This window comes from Neoarius graeffei, chromosome 7 (genome assembly GCF_027579695.1).
Source record: "Neoarius graeffei isolate fNeoGra1 chromosome 7, fNeoGra1.pri, whole genome shotgun sequence".
Taxonomy (NCBI): Eukaryota; Metazoa; Chordata; class Actinopteri; order Siluriformes; family Ariidae; genus Neoarius; species Neoarius graeffei.
This window is the reverse complement of record NC_083575.1, coordinates 74,101,285-74,122,124: the sequence shown is the minus strand read 5'-3', so window position 1 is coordinate 74,122,124 and position 20,840 is coordinate 74,101,285. Positions and strand designations below refer to the sequence as shown.

At 40.4% G+C, this 20,840-nt stretch overlaps 1 protein-coding gene across 3 annotated transcripts in view; it reads right to left on the bottom strand.

Moving 5' to 3' along the window:
* htt (huntingtin) overlaps positions 1-17,629 on the bottom strand; it is a 164,278-nt gene extending 146,649 nt beyond the window's left edge. For all 3 annotated transcript variants that reach the window (XM_060926394.1, XM_060926395.1, XM_060926396.1), the window contains exon 1: positions 17,211-17,629. In XM_060926394.1, coding sequence (XP_060782377.1) covers positions 17,211-17,311 — 101 coding nt within the window. In that variant the 5' untranslated portion in view covers positions 17,312-17,629. The remainder of the gene's footprint in view (positions 1-17,210) is intronic.
* Positions 17,630-20,840: the final 3,211 nt, after the last annotated feature.

The following is a 20,840-nucleotide window of genomic DNA, read 5'->3' as shown; positions in this document are numbered from 1 at the left end:
AAAAACATATATGAAGCGAAGATTCAGACACACCGTCAACTAAAGCCGCCACATATTAAGCGCGTGCCGTGTCTGTGTTAATCGGCAGGACGGAAAATACCGAATTCTGAATCATATCGTGTACGAGTCAGGCTGTCGGTTTTTTCACTACTGCGCATGCATATAACGCATCTCGTTGAATATCGCGGTAATCACGTGTAGTATTGGACCAGGTGGGTGGAGCACAGAAGCACGACAGGCCAGAACTGAGTTCTCAATGAACTATTTATTGCTAGCTTTTCAGCCTTTTATCACTTCCCAGCCCCGCGCGCGCGCGCACACACAAAAGTGTTCTGGTTGGGGAGAGAGAGCTCCCTTTCTCTGCTCTCCTCTCCTTTTAAAGGGCACGGTCACTGGGGAAGACACACAAACACAGGTTAATCCCCATCAGGTGCAAGGATTCCACCACTTACCTTCCCTGACTCCGCCCTCCATTCACAGACCGCCGCTTGGCCATGCCCCCGCTGCCACATCACGTTATCAAATTCAATAGATGTGGCCACATTATCGCCCATTTAAACACGTGTGTTTTTGTTGTTTACACCGCCATCTGCCAAAGCTACGTTGCGATGTGGAATTTTCTGAAAGGTGTACAGAAACCGCCAGAGACGGGGACAAAGCGACCTCGGTCTGAAGAGGAGAAACGACAAAGGACTTGTAAACAAACATGGGAGCAGGGTAGGCCTTGGCTGCGATACGATTTTTATGGAATAATTAATTTTTTTCAAGTTGATTCCTAGTCAATATGAAGCTCCTAATGCTTTCTCTCTCATAAATGGTTAAATACAGAAAGCATGTTGGACATATTTTGGGTGCTATAGTCATGATAGTAAGTATATTTGTTTTCAATACTCATACACCAAGTTGTCAAGTTTTCCAATATATTATTACTTGTTGATATTATATTATGGTGCTCTGTGTTGTTCTCATTTATGTATTTAACAACAGTATCAAAATACTCGGGTCTTGAAATAAATGCACATTAGTCATGAACAACGGTAACTACTCTCTTTTGCGTTATTTTTGACAGAAGTAAAATTCATACATGAACAAATTCTGGCTAGTTGATTTTCTGTTTGGCTAGTTACTTTGGAAGGTAACTAGTCCGGCTGGCTGGTGAAAAAAAAAAAAAAAGAATTTCGAGCCCTGCAGTTAGCTAGGTACACTGCTGCGAACAAAAGAAACGGAGTTGTCCGTGTTCCCCCCCACTTTATAGTTCGGAAATAAAGATGTCCAAAAATGTGTGGGTTTTTTTTTTATTAATCGTTTTGTAAAATTCATCCAATTCCATCTGAAATTTTATTCAATAAAATTTATGGATCAAGCTTTTAGACTAATATGTATTACTTGGGTGAACTACATTACATTCTGTTAATGGCATTTAGCAGACGCTCTTATCCAGAGTGACATACAACATACCCAGAGCAGCCTGGGGAGCAGTTAGGGGTTCGGTGCCTTGCTCAAGGGCACTTCAGCCATTCCTGCTGGTCCAGGGAATCAAACCAGCAACCTTTTGGTCCCAAAGCTGCTTCGCTAACCATTACACCATGGCTTCCCCCAGGTTCATTTCCTCAGTGATTTAACATAGCCGGAGAATTAAATATCCAGGTTCTGACTAGTTTAAAGGCAATTACTGCTCCCTTCTCCCTTTTAGATGCCACTCTTTGTTTAACTTTTGCTGTAAATTATTTCAAACCTCATTCCTACTGAATCAGTATTGAATCGCATCGGATTAAATCAAATCTTTAGCTTGTGAATTGAAATCAAATAGAATCTGGGCATCTGTGCCTCCTTGGAAATGACGTCATTCCGAGCCCCGACTCGGACTCCCCATTTCTGAGGTAAGCTGAATGCAGTATTCATTCCTGCACAGGAAATGGAGCTCAAATAGCTGGCTGATGAGTGGTGTACATGCTGGAGAAGTTGAAGAATTAACTAAAGTATACTGTACTGTATACGACAACTCGGGCTGTTATAGTGTCATGGTTTCACAGTTACACACACTGCATTATCAGACAGTTAACTCAACGATGATTAAAGTACATTTCCGTCTATCAGTGTCTAGTACCTGTTCGTCACACACACTCAAGCTCCTTACTCCAGCGGTTCTCATCACTTTTGCATCCAGCTGTGATTCTACAAAATTTTCCCCACCTCTCTCCTCCCGCTGGACTCCTCGCCCTAAATACTACAGCAACCTCCATTTCGCTGAGAAACACTTTGGCTATTTCAGCCGCTACTGCTGTACACGTTACACAACTGTCTCTGCTGTCACTCCCAGCCCATTCACATCTTTATCGTACACGACAGCTATTAAATGCTCAGAAGAACCCTGCATTGCTGAGCACAATGAAACAAAACTATTTTTGACTAAGGAGCACTGAACACTGCTAAGCTAGTTAGATTTTTTTGGGGGGGGGGGGGGGGGGGGGGGGTTTGCTTTGTTTTTGACTCAGCCAGTCATCTTTTCTTTCTGCCACACACTCTTTCAGATTATAATGTGATAAAAACTGACAGTACGACATGTTGTGGAAAAGTCATTCTCAAAAAATCTCTAAGAATCTGGCTGAGAACAATTTGGCTGGAGTTCTCATCACTTCGCTCCTGTAGACGACGGCCCTACAGGGACAACCTAAAGATACACTTAGTAGATGGTTTTGGGCAATACAGGGCTCGACACTAAGGACTGCCCGATTGCCCGGGACAAGTGAAATATGCATTCGGGCAAGTGGGATATATGTCCCCGACATGCCCAACCAGGCAAGTTGGAATGAGCATATATTACAAACTAGCACCACAAAAATTTTACTTTTTGATCTTTTATTTCAGTTCCTAAAAGCATCCCTCACTACGTATCCGCCATTACGTCTCGACTGTTTTCTTAGTCTCAGTTTCATTTACTGCTTTGCAAGCAGTGATGGGAATAACGGCGTTAGAAATAAACAGCGTTACTAACGGCGTTACTTTTTTAGTAACGAGTAATCTAACTAATTACTTTTTACATCGTTATAACGCCGTTCCCGTTACTTACAATAAAATGCTCTGCGTTACTTTATTAAAGCTGTTCTCATATGGCACGCTGCTCGTTCAGCCTTTCTTTACTCTGCTTTAGTGTGGGGCGGGGAGACGCGAGACAACGGCACAGTAAGCCAATCAGAGTAGATTTGGACAACATACGTAGGTAGCCTCCGCCTACTGCACTACTGCACACACTTTCAATCAGAAGACACCGCGATGGCGAGCGGTCAGCCCAGCACTGCGCTTTCACACTGGAAATACAGCATTACTTTTCATTACTTGAAATAAAAGGCAAAAATGTCTACGTGCAATGCACATTATGTCGAGGAACAAAGCATTTGTCCTCGTCAGTGGCCAGTAATTAGTAACAATTTTAATAACTACAAAAATATATTACATTTGATAGATGTCTTATCTCACATTGTCCCACAAAAATATTAATGTAGTGTAGATAACGTTACTAATTGGTTCTGTTAAGTGTCCATTTCAGTCATTAAACACATTTAACATTTACTTTTATTATGATTACACTAATTGAATTTTTTTTTTGGGGGGGGGACACAAAATGTAACGGAATAATTACTTTCCCTGGTAATTAGTTACTTTTATGACAAAGTAACTCCGTTACTAACTCAGTTACTAGTTACTTTTCCCAAAAAGTAACTATAACTAATTACTTTTTGAAAGTAACGTGCCCAACACTGTTTGCAAGTTATTTTATATACCCCCACTGTTGTAGTATGGTACGCGTACTGTTTATAGACCCCTTGTGCATGACGTCACACATCACGTGATAATTACAGCTGGGGTCAGACACCGTCTTTCATGCAAGCAAGGCTTAATCTGTCTTAAACATGGTTAATTTTTGCGCTGTTTTTGCTTGTTCAAACAGAGAAATAGATAAAAGACATTACCGTCTCCCTGCTATCAAGAAAAATGTTAACAAATAGAAGCAAATGCTTCAAGAACAAGTGGTTGAAGAATATGAAGAGAGGAGCTCAGCCTGAAAACGCCAGAGAAATTCACAATTGTATTTAAAATGTATTTTACAAAAACAAAGTCGGAAGTGAGGATGGAAGAGTTTGCTTAAGAATCTCGTTTTATTTTTTTTCTGCTCGCATTAGAGTTAGCTCTTTCATGAAAAACTGTTTGACTTTCTTAAAGGTGAAGCCGCTTCCTGATTCAACACAGAAAACCCAGATTGGTTTCAAACAACTTGGGCATAAAAAGCTCAACAAGGAGTGACATGAGCGATGAATCCTGAAAGAATAGAACAGATGAAGAGTAGGGGTGTAACGAGATCTCATGACACGAGATCTCGCGAGATTAAAACATGACGATATTTCTCCTCAAGCTTGAACCTGTCTCGCGGGAACAAAAAAACAAAAAACAAAAGTAGTTATCAGTTACAGAGGATCTTTGCTAGTGGGTAGTAGCAGCCAGTGTAATGTCGGAGTTGGAGGAAATTCGGGTAGAAGATGCTCCCGCTACTTTTAAGTCGTATGTCTGGCTGCATTTTGGGTTCCCGGTGGAAACAATAAACGGCAATACAGCGACAAACAAGACACGAACCATTTGTAAGCACTGTAAGAAAATCATGCCGTACACTGCGGCTAATACAAGCACTATGCAAAAACACAGCACCACCATGGCTCTCTACTTAAGCCAGTCGTGGCTGGAAAGAAAATGACGAAAGGACAGACAACACTTAAAAATGCCTTTGGACCTCAACTTCCACAGTCAAGTGCTAGAGCCACGGCAATAACAAGAGACATAAGCGTTTTCATTGCAGCTGATACGAGACCATTTTCTGTAGTAGAAAATGCAGGATTTAGGCGACTCATCCACACTTTGGAACCAAAATACACCAAACCATCACGTTCGCATATTGCTCGCACAGTGGTGCCAAATATTTACGAAGTGACCAAGGCTATAATTAAACAGACTCTGATGCCCCTTTTCCACCAAAGCAGTTCCAGGGCTGGTTCGGGGCCAGTGCTTAGTTTGGAACCGGGTTTTCTGTTTCCACTGACAAAGAACTGGCTCTGGGGCCAGAAAAACCGGTTCCAAGCTAGCACCAACTCTCTGCTGGGCCAGAGGAAAGAACTGGGGGGGCAGAGTTGTTAAGACCAACAACAATCGCAAGACCGCGAAAGATCGCCATTTTTAAGCGCCGAGAAGCAGCAGCTGTACAAACGCGAAGTCATCCATTATTGTTGTTGTTGCTGCTTCTTCTTCTCCGTGTTGTTGTTGCGTCGATGTTCGTGCCAAGGTTTATGCAAACGCAGCAACGTAACGGACGTATACAGCGACGTAATGACGTGGCTCCCCTTAGCACCCCGAGCTATGGAAAAGTAAACTGGTTCTCAGCTGGCTCGCAAGTTGAACGAGTTGTGAACCAGCACTGGCCCCGAACCAGGCCTGGAACTGATTTGGTGGACGTTTCAGGAGACTAAAGGAGAGAAACCAGTCTGCTGACTGAGTTTTTTGAGTTTGTCAAATAAAACTATTTTTCCAGACATATTTTTTATCTTTGAAGTTTTCTTAAAAATATTTTAAAAATCTCGTCTTGTTTCATTATCGTGAACCCAATAATTGTATCTCGCCTCGTCTCGTGAGATGAGTGTCTCATGACACCCCTAATGAAGAGCAGAGAGAGCTGGAGCTTTGTTTCTGTCATCAGAGGAACACAGTCCTGTGCAAAATATTTATTTATTTTTTGTTACATCATCCACCTCTAGGTTTATTTATTTAAAAAAAAAAAAAAAAGCCTTATGCCATGGCAGACCGGCTGCACAGACTCAGTTACAGGTTGCCAGGTCTGTATAAAACACCCACAACCTACACACTAAACAATAATTTTAAACTTAAACATTATCCTGTCGGTCATGACACAGCACGTTTTTTTTTCTTTAAGCCTAGAGGTGGATGATGACCAAAAACAAAAAAAAAATGAATATATAAATATTCTCAAACAGTACTGTTTTTGGCACCCTATTGTTTTCTTCATACAAACTTTGTTATAGATTTCTATTTTATGATTTCTACATTATCGAGTAATGAACCTACAGTCAGAGAGTTCTACACAAACACACTGAACTTTACAACAGCTGCGTGCCTGTGAGATGGAAATAAATCGATTAAACAAGGAAAAATATTTGGGATAAAATTGTTATTGTCCGTTCCAAGTAAAACGTAACCAATAACCAAACTTAACAATAAACTTAATCAATAACCAAACTTCAACTCAATGTGTGATCGTCATTTTATGTTGCAATTCACAACTATTCTATGGTTTTCCTAATTAAAAAAAAAAAAAAAGGAGTACTTGCAAAAGTGGTTTAAAAGTTAATGTCAAGCCCTGCAATACAAAAAGTTTTGCGAAGTGATGGCTGAGGACTACAACTGCCATGATAACTTTAGGACTTGGGTTTCCAAGAACAGTTTTGCACTTGGGGTGGCACGGTGGTGTAGTGGTTAGCGCTGTCGCCTCACAGCAAGAAGGTCTGGTTTCGAGCCCCGGGGCCGGCGAGGGCCTTTCTGTGTGGAGTTTGCATGTTCTCCCCGTGTCGCGTGGGTTTCCTCCGGGTGCTCCGGTTTCCCCCACAGTCCAAAGACATGCAGGTTAGGTTAACTGGTGACTCTAAATTGACCGTAGGTGTGAATGTGAGTGTGAATGGTTGTCTGTGTCTATGTGTCAGCCCTGTGATGACCTGGCGACTTGTCCAGGGTGTACCCCGCCTTTCGCCCGTAGTCAGCTGGGATAGGCTCCAGCTTGCCTGCGACCCTGTAGAACAGGATAAAGCGGCTACAGATAATGAGATGAGATTTGCACTTGAGTCTCCATCAATGAACAGTTTATAACTTCAACAAAACAGACTTCCTGTTAAAACTATAATTTCTTGGTTAAACAATTGCACTTTTTGACCATATACAGTGGATATCAAAAAAAGTGTACACACCCCGTTAAAATGATAGGTTTTTCTGATGTTTAAAAAAGACCACAATAAATAATTTCAAAAAACTTTTCCCACCTTCCATGTGACCTATAACCTGTACAATTCAATTGAAAAACAAACAAATCTGTGAGGGGGAAAAACAAAAAATTTAAAACGTACAATAAGCTGACTGCACAAGTGTGCACGCCCTTAAAGTGCATATCACGGGTAAATTCAGGAGCAAGATCAATGTAATTCTCCTATTTTATATTAAACTTTGGTCAAATATCTGTCACATTTTGCATTTTGTGCAATTTTTTACCTTGTGCAATACCAGAAAAATTCAGTTGAAATCAAGCCATCTGAGGCGAACTGGTCCACCTCTGAAAAAACTTGGCATTTGGATTTCCCAGCAAACATTGATTTTCGTGACGTCTGAATCTTACGAGAGCGCTGATTTGTTTATGAGAAAACGACCTGGTGGTTTTCTGTAAATTTCTTCAACGTTATCGCGTAATTATTAAAATGGTTAACAGATGTATCGTAGGAGGGTGTAGCAACACCAATCTTGATGGGATTAGTACTCATCGTTTCCCAAAAGACCGGACAATGAGAGAGAAATGGGAGCGCTTGGGCTACACAGGCTGTGCACTGAAACCGTGCAAAGCTCGCACAGCCTGCTGGCGCTTCCACAGATAACGTCACGAATCTGGCTCCAGACTCCCTTGGGATTTTTCCAGACACGTTTTATTTTTTTTTTTTCTGCTGTAGACAGATGGCCTTGTGCAAAATTACCCTTCTGGATGAGTGTGTAAAGGGACACAGGGTTTCCGCTATGTACAATTGGCTGCGGCGGGCCGCCGCACCTTGATTTTTGCCGCCGCACCTTCAGGAATTCCGTAGCACCCCTAGGCAGTCCTATTTAAAAAAATAGGCTAAACCAATATTTTTTGACGTTGAGCGGACTCGAGCCTGGCATGAACCGCTCCGACGCGCTATAATGACACCAATCTATCACCAGCCAATCAGGAGACTTAATCAAACGCATCCCCCGCCCACCAATCTACCACCAGCCAATCAGGAGACTTAATCAAACGCATCCCCCGCCCACTTGTGTCCGCGTCTGACGTTGAATTTTCACAGAAGGAGGGAAGAAGTTGACTGAGGTAAGACTGTGTGATAAATTAGCGAATGAATAAGAGAGAAGTTTCAACATATAGGGCTTAAGTTTGCTACCGTTAAATAAGCATTGCTTGTACAGTAACGTTATGTCGTTACAACGTTGACCCACTTTTAACGTGCTGAATACCGACTCGACTGTAGCCGGTAACATGCTAATTAGCCTGCTGTCAAAAGTGCAAAGACCTTAAATTGCTCTGTGTAAATTAGAAAATGGCGCAACTTCCTCTGTAGCCGTCAGCTCAACTTGTCTTGAGTTTTGAGCCAATCACAACAGGGCAGCACTGTGGCCTGACGCAAAACATGATAGTTTAAGTTTGTTTAAATTACAAAAATGAGTACACCCAATGACTGTCTCATATACTCTTCATACACTCATACTGTTTAAGTAATGCAATAAAACTAATCTTTAAAAGTGGAATTTACTCAAACTGTTTGCATAGAATGACCTTTCGGGTTAACAGTGCACTGTAATAGTGTTGCAGTGTTCTGCAAATTTGCAATTTAATATTTCAGATCTTGAGACATGAAAGTGCTATTTTAAAAAATAAAAGGTCAGAGATGTTTTCTTTGTCGCCTATTTAGTTCATTTTATTTCCTCAATAATTTTCCTTGATTGAGAAATCGGTCTGGGCTCTTACGGGTTAATCAGCAGCCTGCATGCTAGTATATGTTCCATTTACAGTCAAACATTTTGATGGACTCCAGGCTCAATTCTGATTAATCAAAAATCTGCGTAGTAGTACAGTCTGAAGATGCTCTTGCACATTCGGTGTCAATTGAACAGAAATTATGGGAGGATATAGATTTAATAAGTTTTACAGTTTTTGAAGTGAGTGATGGATTGATAAGTTTAGATGTGTTCAATATTTTCTTATCTTCAGACATAATATTGTAGATGTTTCTTTACCTGCTTGATAGTTTTGACCGGGACTCCAATCTTCCTCAGAAGAGTCATTAGTCCTTAAATTAAATTCGTTATAGACATGAACTTAAAATCATTGTTTTATTTTATGGCCTCGGTGCCCTGGCTTTTGGCCTTCGTGCCCTCGGCATCAGCAGAGCGTTCGTTTTCCACACTTCGTCGACTGAAATCATACCTCCGATCCACAATGACACAAAAGAGACTGAATGACTTGATGAACTGCCATATTCACCGTGACATTCTGGAACAAACTGACATGACAGCCATCGCAAAGGAGTTCGTGCAGGCCAATGACAGACGCAGGCAGGCCTTTGGGAAGTTTTAAGGGTAAGTCATTGGTTACTTCTATTAGCACCGCCGAGTGCACTGCTTCCTCTGTTTTCAATGTTTCTATACTGCATTGGTACTGATACAAGCAAGTTGTTTAAGTTGAGTTAGCCTACTACCGAGGTGCTTTTGTTGTGTACTGTTGGCTGTTTTAGCATTTTATTCTGCGCAGTTATGTGCTGGCATGTTGTGGGCTAAAGTCATGACCGATGGATTAATCTATGTATAGCCTTCTGTGCTGTTGGCTGTTTTTATCCTCGTACTGGGGTGGGATGTCTGAGCGCAGGTCTTGCCACCGCACCTTCAAACATTTTCTAGGGGAAACACTGGGACATATTTTCATATTAAAAAAAAAAAAAACGAAATTGGTCCAGAATATGCACTTTAAACTAATGCTTTTTGTTGAAGCACATTTTGATTTAATTACAGCATTCAGTCTTTTCAGGTCGGAGTCTATCAGCCTGCCACATCTAGACTTGGCAATATTTGCCCACTCTTTCTTGCAAAAGCGCTCCAAATCTGTCAGATTGCGAGGGTATCTCTTGTGCACAGCCCTCTTCAGGTCACCCCGCAGATTTTGAACTGGATTTAGGTCTGGGCTCTGGCTGGGCCGTTCCAAAACTTTTTTTGGGTCATTGTCATGCTGAAAGATGAAATTCCTCTTCATCTTCAGCTTTCCAGCAGACACCTGAAAGTTTTGGACCAAAATTGACTGGTATTTAGAACTGTTCATAATTCCCCTCCACCTTGACTAAAGCCGCTGTTCCAGCTGAAGAAAAACAACCCCAAAACACGATGCTGCCACCACCATGCTTCACCGTGGGTATGGAGTTCTTTTGGTGATGCACAGTGTGGTTTTTTGCACCAAATACCTTTTGGAATTGTGGCCAAAAAGTTCAACATTGGTTTCATCAGATCATAACACATTTTCCCACATGCTTTTGGGAGAGTTGATGTATTTTTTTGCAAAATGTATCCAGGCCTGGATGTTTTACTTTGACCCTACCATTTTGTCCAGACATATGGAGAATACGAGAGATTGTTGTCACATGTAGTACACAACCAATACTTACCAGAAATTCCTGCAGCTCCTTCAGTGTTGCTGTAGGCCTCTTGGCAGCCTCCCTGACCAGTTTTCATCTTGTCTTTTCATCAATTTTGGAGGGACGTCCAGTTCTCGGTAATGTCGCTGTTGTCCCATATTTTCTCCACTTCTTCAAGACGATCTTCACTGTGCTCCATGGTATATCTAATGCCGTGGAAATGTTTTTGTACCCTTCTCCTGACTGATACCTTTCAACAATGAGATCCCTTTGATGCTTTGTAAGCTCTCGGCAAACCGTGGCTTTTGCTGGAGGAGGCAAATGAATAAATGTCTGAATGTATTTGGGGTTAATTAGAGTCATTTTAATTGATGGTAGGTGTGAACCCAAAAAGACTGAATGCTGTAATTAAATCAAAAGGTGCTTCAACAAAGTATTAGTTTAAGGGTGTGCAAACTTATGCAACCAGCTTATTGTACTTTATGTTTTGTGTTTTTTCCCCCCTAACAGATTTGTTTGTTTTTCAGTTGAACTGTATAGGTTATAGGTCACATGAAAGGTGGGAAAAAAGTTTTGAAATTATTTATCGTGGTCTCAGCTTTTTTTTTTTTAACATCAGAAAAGCCTATCATTTTAACGGGGTGTGTACACTTTTTATATCCACTGTAGGACAGTTATAGAAGTGAGTTATTTATAAATCACACTATCTGTTATCACCCAGATGAGAATGGGTTCCCTTTGGAGTCTGGTTCCTCTGAACGTTTCTTCATGTCATCTCAGGGGAGTTTTTCTCCACCACCTGAGCCTCTGGCTTGCTCATCAGGGCAGGGGCTTCAAAGTTTGGGAGAATAGCAGGGTACAAATAATTTACAGCAGGGTGCAAAATGGTAAAATGTCTGCCAGCGGCAGAAATTTTGGAGACTATGGGGGCAAGCCATGGGGGAGGTACGGGGGTTGTTTAAAATTGAGTGATATGTTAAATATTAAGTTATTACTGAAAAACTATTGATTAAAAAAACAGACACTGAGAAATGATCCTATAAACAACTTTACCAATATAAAAGATTACCAGGACTACAAAAATGCAGAAAAATAGGCTTTACTTATCCAAATGCACCTGTTGGTTCAAAAGTTAAAGCGCATAGAACCTCACAGCACAACATGAAGTTACCTTAAAATATAATATAAATGCCTCAGCTTTCATGTAAGAAAAAAAACTATTAATACTAGTACCGTGTGCAGGCAGTCTCTCCTGAAGACTAAATTAAACAATAATTATAAACTAATAAAATAAATGGCTCAGGCTTCATAGAAGAAAAAAAACAATTTGAACAGAATCTCACAGTATGATGCTGAAGCTGCCTAAACAATGGAAAATAAAATACCATTTTGGCAAAAACGTTGGCATCCATTAATTTCTTGTATTAAGTAAAAAAAAAATGTTGCCAGATACTGCTGACGTTTTACAGCCCAAAATATGTTCAAAACCCGCCAAAATGCACTTAAAACCGCCCAGATTGGGCGGGAAACCTCCCAATCTGGCAACACAGGCGGCAGTAATGGCTGCACTCGTGTCGAGGATGTAAACACAGTTGACGCGGCAACGGACATACATGACATAGTGGATGTAATTTACGTTCACAACTTTTTTTGCTGTCAGAAATATTTAATATTAAATTTTGTGACTCGACTGACAATAGCCGGCAGCATAACAAGCCATAGCCGGCGATTTGCCGCCGGTGACCGGCTACTTTTGAGACCGCTGCAGGGATACGTTTATAAATCCATATGTTTAAAATTTATATCTGGAATTTATATGTTTCCATAAAGCTGCTTTATGACAATGTGCATTATTAAAACCGCTCTACAAATAAAACTGAACTGAATTAAAGGTCAGAATCGAATTGAAGAGCAACACCTCAAACGGTCACTTGTCTCACAACACAATCATTCTTTCTCTTTAGATCGTAGCAGATGGCATCATAGTTTGTTAGTCTATAGATAAGATGTTAAAGATCATCACAGAGGTCGTGTAATTGTTGTGAAACTAATTGTTTTCACGAAATAGGAGTTTGTTCAGGATACTAAGCCACTTCTCCTGTAGGCTTCCATTCAAACAGAACAGTGTCTGGGCTCTCCTCAGAGACCCCACGGCTTTATACATTTTCACCCAAATTAAACTTTTTTAATCCCCTTTTAAGAACTCTCTCTCTGAACAGCAAGGACTTTCATGACATCAGTTTCAATTGCACTCAGATATGCAAGTACTATGAAGCCAAGTTACAGCTCTATAAGCAGAAGTTGCATGTTTATAATGACGGATGAGTATTTGACGGGGGGTTGGGGGCGTGGCTATAAAATGACTGATAAGCAATTAATCCAAATACAAAAATCAATCAATCAATCAATCAATCAATCCTGGTCTGGAAGTCAGGTTTCCAAACATCTTTTTTTTTTCCCAGCCATGTAATGCACTTGTTCTAAAGGCCAATTTATGCTGACAACCCAGTCCTCGCAGAGAGCATCACAGACAGTGTCTGCGTAGCCCCCCCCCCACCTTCGCAGAAGCTCTGCGCGCACCTCCCAAAAATTGTGACCACCGCAGAAGCCTCGCAGACAGCGTCGCAGACAAGAGGGCTCTGATTGGTCCACTCTACATCCGCTGTACACGCACTTCCGCTTCCCTACTTTCCCGGTTTGGTTTGTTTTCACGACCGCCATTTTTAAAAACACGAGCGAAGATGGAGCAGCACGAAGAGCAGTTGATCGAGGAAGTGAGGAAGTACGTACATCTATACGACTCCAGTTCTAGTCATTATCAGTAACCGGAGGATAAACACTCCACTAACCACACCCACCAACTACTCCTAGCGATTTCGCGACTTCGCACCCCCTTGCGTTGTGGCAGTGAATAACATCGCGCACGCCTATTACTCCCCGCTCAACGATAAATTACAACTGTCTGCGAAAAGCTATCTGCGAAAGCCTTGTCGCAAGAGCATGCAGAGGCCTTAAGAATGGGTTAAACTCCAAGTTTAAATTTATTAAAATAAAATAAACAATATAATTATAAGGTAACGCCATCCTGCGAACAATAGACTAACTAGAAGAAGAAGAAGCCTTTATTCGTCACATACACACTCTCAAGCACACAGTGAAATCCATCCTCTGCATTTAACCCATCTGACGCAGTGAACACACACACACCCAGAGCAGTGGGCAGCTATGCTACAGTGCCCAGGGAGCAGTCAGGGGTTAGATACCTTGCTCAAGGGCACTTCAGCCCAAGGCTGCCCCATGTTAACCTAACCGCATGTCTTTGGACTGCGGAGGAAACCCACACAGACACGGGGAGAACATGCAAACTCCACACAGAAAGGCCCCCCATCGGGCACTGGGCTTGGACCCAGAACCTTCTTGCTGTGAGGCAACAGTGCTAACCACTACACCACCATGCCACCCTAATTCTAAAACTAATTCTAGGCAGGAGGTGATATATTACATTCATATATTAAATAAAGACAAAAAGAAAAAAAAATCAATGCAGGAAACAATATAAATAATGGTAAGAATTCATTTGAAAGAAATCGAAAAAGGAAAAAGTACAAGAGCTAAAATTTAATTTTAATGATAAAGAAATCAAAAGTCTGAGGCATTTATAATTTAATCTGTCTACAATTGAGAGGATATCAACATAGATACATAATCTTCTCTTCATAAAAATTCAAAGTGTTTATGTAACTTTAACTTTTTCTCACTTAACTTACATACAGCCCTGTGCAAAAGTCTTACTGCCCCTATTTTTTTTTTTACCCATACAAACTTTGCTCTAGATTTCTATTTTATGACTTCTACATCATTGAGTCAGTACAAAAACATTTTAGAGTCCAAATGTTCGTTTTCCAGCACAAAATTAACCACTTCAATGCCCTTGGATAAGTCACGTACGTCATGAAATCTTTTACCGCTCTGGCTTATGGCGGAAGAATGTTTTAGGCATTGACTGTAATTCATGTGTGCCACTGTGAAGTAAAAGTGGCACATATGTGCCATGTAAGGTACATAAAAGGAGGTGTTTATGACGAGTAGTGTACGTCATAAGGCACAGCGGTAAAAGATTTCATGACGTACATGACTTGTCCCAAGGGCACTGAAGGGGTTAAATGCTACAGGAAAAAAAAAAAAAAGTTTATATCTGAGCAGCATATTACACAAGAGACCACTTTTCCGATTAAAAAAAAAGAAAACATTGTTTATAGACTTCGCCTTTAAAAACGGCAGGGAATCCACAACAGAGCAATAAGCTCTAATACCTGAGGTCTCACAAAATTACGTAGTACAATAAATAAATCAACAATAAATAACATACAAGTTGGACAAAAAGATATAAACGGCTCAGAAGTATATACAAACTTATAATACATAGGGCCAAATTACTCAATTCTGATTGGTCATTCAAGGAAGGCTTTTTTCCTTAACGCAGGGCCGTATTTCTGAAACACTATTGGCTAGTTCATTGCTTGGTTACGGTTACAAAAATTAGCAAATTCTGTCAACAAAATGGCTTTTGTAAAGAAGTTCCAATAAAAGTTTGTAAACCACTTTCAAAATCCTCGTGTCGTGTCGTGATGAAAGACGCTTTAGAAACTGATTCAAACATGCAAGATAGTCTTGCGCCCTGATTGGTTCAGAAAACGTGAACGACAAATGTTGTGAACTTGAATGGCTTCCGAAGTACGAATTTGGCCCTACGGTATGTATTATAAACAAGTAATTGTACGGTTCGTCGTAAAATTAAGGATCAATTTCACTCATGATTGCAAAGTTTTGAAATTGCCCGAGTCGCAAAACTTTGAAATCACTCGTGAAATTAATCTTTAATTTTACTCGGCCCCATACTATACTAACGGCAGCACAAGCTCGTGCTGACATGTACGACATTTCACACACATAATGAAGGCTGCTGGGTTTTGGGGCAAAATGAAGACTCGAGTGTGACGGTCAAAGTGTCCAGAAGAACTGGGGCTGGTTCTGTAAGACGTTCAGTAAAACCTACAGCTCATTTCATTATAAAACTGCACGCGTTGTACCTGAGACTGCTACTTTTTTAAGCAAACGGTCGTCTCACACCAAATACTGACTTTGTTTCATTTATTATTATTATGGCTTACTGTTGAAATGTTGAAACATTTCATTTTTTTGGTCTAAAGCATTTCTTGACACATGCCTAAGACTTCTGTACAGTGCTGTATATCACCAGGTAGGGTATAAATCTTGAAAAGCATTTTTTTTTTGGTACTTCTAGTTGTTGTTTTTAAATATAGACTATATAAACTATTATTATTTATCATTTCTACATCATTTTCCACATATGTTGTACGAGTAAGAAATGAACAACACTTTACTGTACCATTTTACATTTTATGAGATGCAAGTCTAAAATGAAATATAGCTAGAAATATCCGGAATTCTCGGAGAGGACATTTTTTTTTTTTTGGACAATTCAGAATCCACTACTTCCATAATGCTTTTAAATACAAGGCTGTAAGCTTTGTGTTAGTTGTCTCTAATATTTATGTCCCAATATCTTGACCACATTTTAGGATGAAAATAATCATTTTAGATATGTTATTTTATATTGAAAAATTAGCTGTCTCGGAGAGGACTTTTTTTGACACAATTACATACTAATTTGATCAAAATAGTCTGAAAACTTACTGGCATTCAACATTAAAACTTAACTATGTTTCCAATTATATGGAACCAAATACGTGTTTTATGGTATAAAGAATGATTTAAGTGCATCCCTTTTGGAGCTACCTGTGGTCAAAAAAGCACTTTTTCTAAATGACACGAGTAATTTTGCTAAATATGACATATATTGCCATACATTCACCAAAAATAACGTTATCACCACATTTTTTTTTTGCATGGTAAATAGAGCGATCACAGGGCTACAATAAACAACCAAGTTTATTTAGTCAAGCCTTTTAATACTGAAGATAATAAGTGTTAAATGTGATTTTTAGCTTGCATACCCTGATTGTAAAACAACCCTTAAGCAAACGGTCATCTCACACCGAATACTGACTTTGTTTCATTTATTATTATTATTATTATTATTATTATGGCTTATTATTTCATTTTTTTGGTCTAAAGCATTTCTTGACACATGCCTAAGACTTCTGTACAGTGCTGTATATCACCAGGTAGGGTATAAATCTTGAAAAGCATTTTTTTTGGTACTTCTAGTTGTTGTTTTGAAATATAGACTATATAAACTTATTATTTATCATTTCTACATCATTTTCCACATATTTTTGTACGAGTAAGAAATAAACAACACTTTACTGTACCATTTTACATTTTATGAGATGCAAGTCTAAAATGAAATATAGCTAGAAATATCTGGAATATATATATATATATATATATATATATATATATATATATATATACACACACACACACATATGTTCACCCTGTTCTAACACACACACCATCACATAGATAGATAGATAGATAGATAGATAGATAGATAGATAGATAGATGTACAGGTGGAGTTTTAATGTTAATCATGTTTCTTTCAGGAGCAGGATTAGAAACCGTTGAACTATAAATATGTGACGTGAAAACGTTAAGGCGAGAATAAACTAGCACTATCAACACTTTAGCTAACTAGCTAGCAATACTTTTTTTGTCTTTTTAAAATCTTATATCTTTTTTTTTTTTTTGCTTACTGTTTCTGGACAAGTTCCTCGGCAGACAGCGGGCCTTGCTGTTGTTGCTGGAATGATTTGAGTGACTCGAAGGCTTTCATTAATTTCTCCATAGTGGCCATTTTATTAAAAAATGAAGAAAGGAAAAAAAAAACCGTTAGCTTAGCTAGCCCAGGGAATAACTCGCTAGCTAGCCAATGTTTACAAATTCCGGATTAGCCAGTTTGATTAGCAACAAGTCGCGCGCGCGGCCAATGTGAACCACCAAAAATAATCGAAGACAGCACGACGCAGGTGAAAGCGACTTCCGGCTCTAAACTCCACACACTTCAGGAGATCACCAGAAATCCGGACAAAACCAACATGACCCAGATGATACTCCATCTGGTTCTGACATCTGCCATTTTCGAACCAGTATCAGGCGAGAAACAATGTGGCAGCAACTTCCGGGTTACTAAACACTCATCAAAATACAAGTCTCCAGGCAGAGAGGTCGAAAAAGTCAATGAATTCTCATCTCATCTCATCTCATCTCAGGGCTGACACATAGACAACCATTCACACTCACATTCACACCTACGCTCAATTTAGAGCAGTGGCGGCTGGTAGTCTTTCAAACAGGGAAGGCTGGTCGGTTATGATATTTCCAGATTTTAAAAGAAAAAACACATCAATTTTGCCCATACTCTTGCCTCTGATCTGGCTGATTGTTGGCAGGGTCACAAACTGTAAAATAACAGGTTCTTTTGGCCCATTAGCCTACTGTCCAATATACATGATGGTGGTGTTGGGGGGGGGGGGTATATTTTAACATTTTATATTTTAAAATTGTGGCATGTTGTTTAAAAATTGATCATTATTGAAAGCAGCTCTTTGTCAGGAACCTCAGCAGTAACAGCAGAGTGTTCTGGAATAGGCACAAGCACTGACCTTGGGGAGCCAAACATAGAGCTGGGTGCCACACATTTCATTCAATGACACTTTCCCTATATTTTACTTATTTTGACTGAGAAATGTTTTATTGACAATTTTGATAACCCTTCACTTTTAATCCAGGTCTGTAGTGTGAAATGTTCTTGGCTGTGTTTTTGTTTAAAAATGTTTTCCAAATTGTAGCTGTGTTTAATTCATCTCATCTCATTATCTCTAGCCGCTTTATCCTTCTACAGGGTCACAGGCAAGCTGGAGCCTATCCCAGCTGACTACGGGCGAAAGGCGGGGTACACCCTGGACAAGTCGCCGGGTCATCACAGGGCTGACACATAGACACAGACAACCATTCACACTCACATTCACACCTACGGTCAATTTAGAGCAATGGCGGCTGGTAGTCTTTCAAACAGGGGAGGCTGGTCGGTTACGATATTTCCAGATTTTAAAAGAAAAAACACATCAATTTTGCCCATACTCTTGCCTCTGATCTGGCTGATTGTTGGCAGCGTCACAAACTGTAAAATAACAGGTTCTTTTGGCCCATTAGCCTACTGTCCAATATACATGATGGTGGTGTTGGGGGGGGTATATTTTAACATTTTATATTTTAAAATTGTGGCATGTTGTTTAAAAATTGATCATTATTGAAAGCAGCTCTTTGTCAGGAACCTCAGCAGTAACAGCAGAGTGTTCTGGAATAGGCACAAGCACTGACCTTGGGGAGCCAAACATAGAGCTGGGTGCCACACATTTCATTCAATGACACTTTCCCTATATTTTACTTATTTTGACTGAGAAATGTTTTATTGACAATTTTGATAACCCTTCACTTTTAATCCAGGTCTGTAGTGTGAAATGTTCTCGGCTGTGTTTTTGTTTAAAAATGTTTTCCAAATTGTAGCTGTGTTTAATTCATCTCATCTCATTATCTCTAGCCGCTTTATCCTTCTACAGGGTCGCAGGCAAGCTGGAGCCTATCCCAGCTGACTACGGGCGAAAGGTGGGGTACACCCTGGACAAGTCGCCAGGTCATCACAGGGCTGACACATAGACACAGACAACCATTCACACTCACATTCACACCTACGGTCAATTTAGAGCAATGGCGGCTGGTAGTCTTTCAAACAGGGGAGGCTGGTCGGTTACGATATTTCCAGATTTTAAAAGAAAAAACACATCAATTTTGCCCATACTCTTGCCTCTGATCTGGCTGATTGTTGGCAGCGTCACAAACTGTAAAATAACAGGTTCTTTTGGCCCATTAGCCTACTGTCCAATATACATGATGGTGGTGTTGGGGGGGGGGTATATTTTAACATTTTATATTTTAAAATTGTGGCATGTTGTTTAAAAATTGATCATTATTGAAAGCAGCTCTTTGTCAGGAACCTCAGCAGTAACAGCAGAGTGTTCTGGAATAGGCACAAGCACTGACCTTGGGGAGCCAAACATAGAGCTGGGTGCCACACATTTCATTCAATGACACTTTCCCTATATTTTACTTATTTTGACTGAGAAATGTTTTATTGACAATTTTGATAACCCTTCACTTTTAATCCAGGTCTGTAGTGTGAAATGTTCTCGGCTGTGTTTTTGTTTAAAAATGTTTTCCAAATTGTAGCTGTGTTTAATTCATCTCATCTCATTATCTCTAGCCGCTTTATCCTTCTACAGGGTCGCAGGCAAGCTGGAGCCTATCCCAGCTGACTACGGGCGAAAGGTGGGGTACACCCTGGACAAGTCGCCAGGTCATCACAGGGCTGACACATAGACACAGACAACCATTCACACTCACATTCACACCTACGGTCAATTTAGAGCAATGGCGGCTGGTAGTCTTTCAAACAGGGGAGGCTGGTCGGTTACGATATTTCCAGATTTTAAAAGAAAAAACACATCAATTTTGCCCATACTCTTGCCTCTGATCTGGCTGATTGTTGGCAGCGTCACAAACTGTAAAATAACAGGTTCTTTTGGCCCATTAGCCTACTGTCCAATATACATGATGGTGGTGTTGGGGGGGGGGTATATTTTAACATTTTATATTTTAAAATTGTGGCATGTTGTTTAAAAATTGATCATTATTGAAAGCAGCTCTTTGTCAGGAACCTCAGCAGTAACAGCAGAGTGTTCTGGAATAGGCACAAGCACTGACCTTGGGGAGCCAAACATAGAGCTGGGTGCCACACATTTCATTCAATGACACTTTCCCTATATTTTACTTATTTTGACTGAGAAATGTTTTATTGACAATTTTGATAACCCTTCACTTTTAATCCAGGTCTGTAGTGTGAAATGTTCTCGGCTGTGTTTTTGTTTAAAAATGTTTTCCAAATTGTAGCTGTGTTTAATTCATCTCATCTCATTATCTCTAGCCGCTTTATCCTTCTACAGGGTCGCAGGCAAGCTGGAGCCTATCCCAGCTGACTACGGGCGAAAGGTGGGGTACACCCTGGACAAGTCGCCAGGTCATCACAGGGCTGACACATAGACAACCATTCACACTCACATCCACACCTACGGTCAATTCAGAGTCACCAGTTAACCTAACCTGCATGTCTTTGGACTGTGGGGGAAACCGGAGCACCCAGAGGAAACCCACACGGACACGGGGAGAACATGCAAACTCCGCACAGAAAGGCCCTCGCCGGCCACGGGGCTCGAACCCGGACCTTCTTGCTGTGAGGCGACAGCACTAACCACTACACCACCATGCCG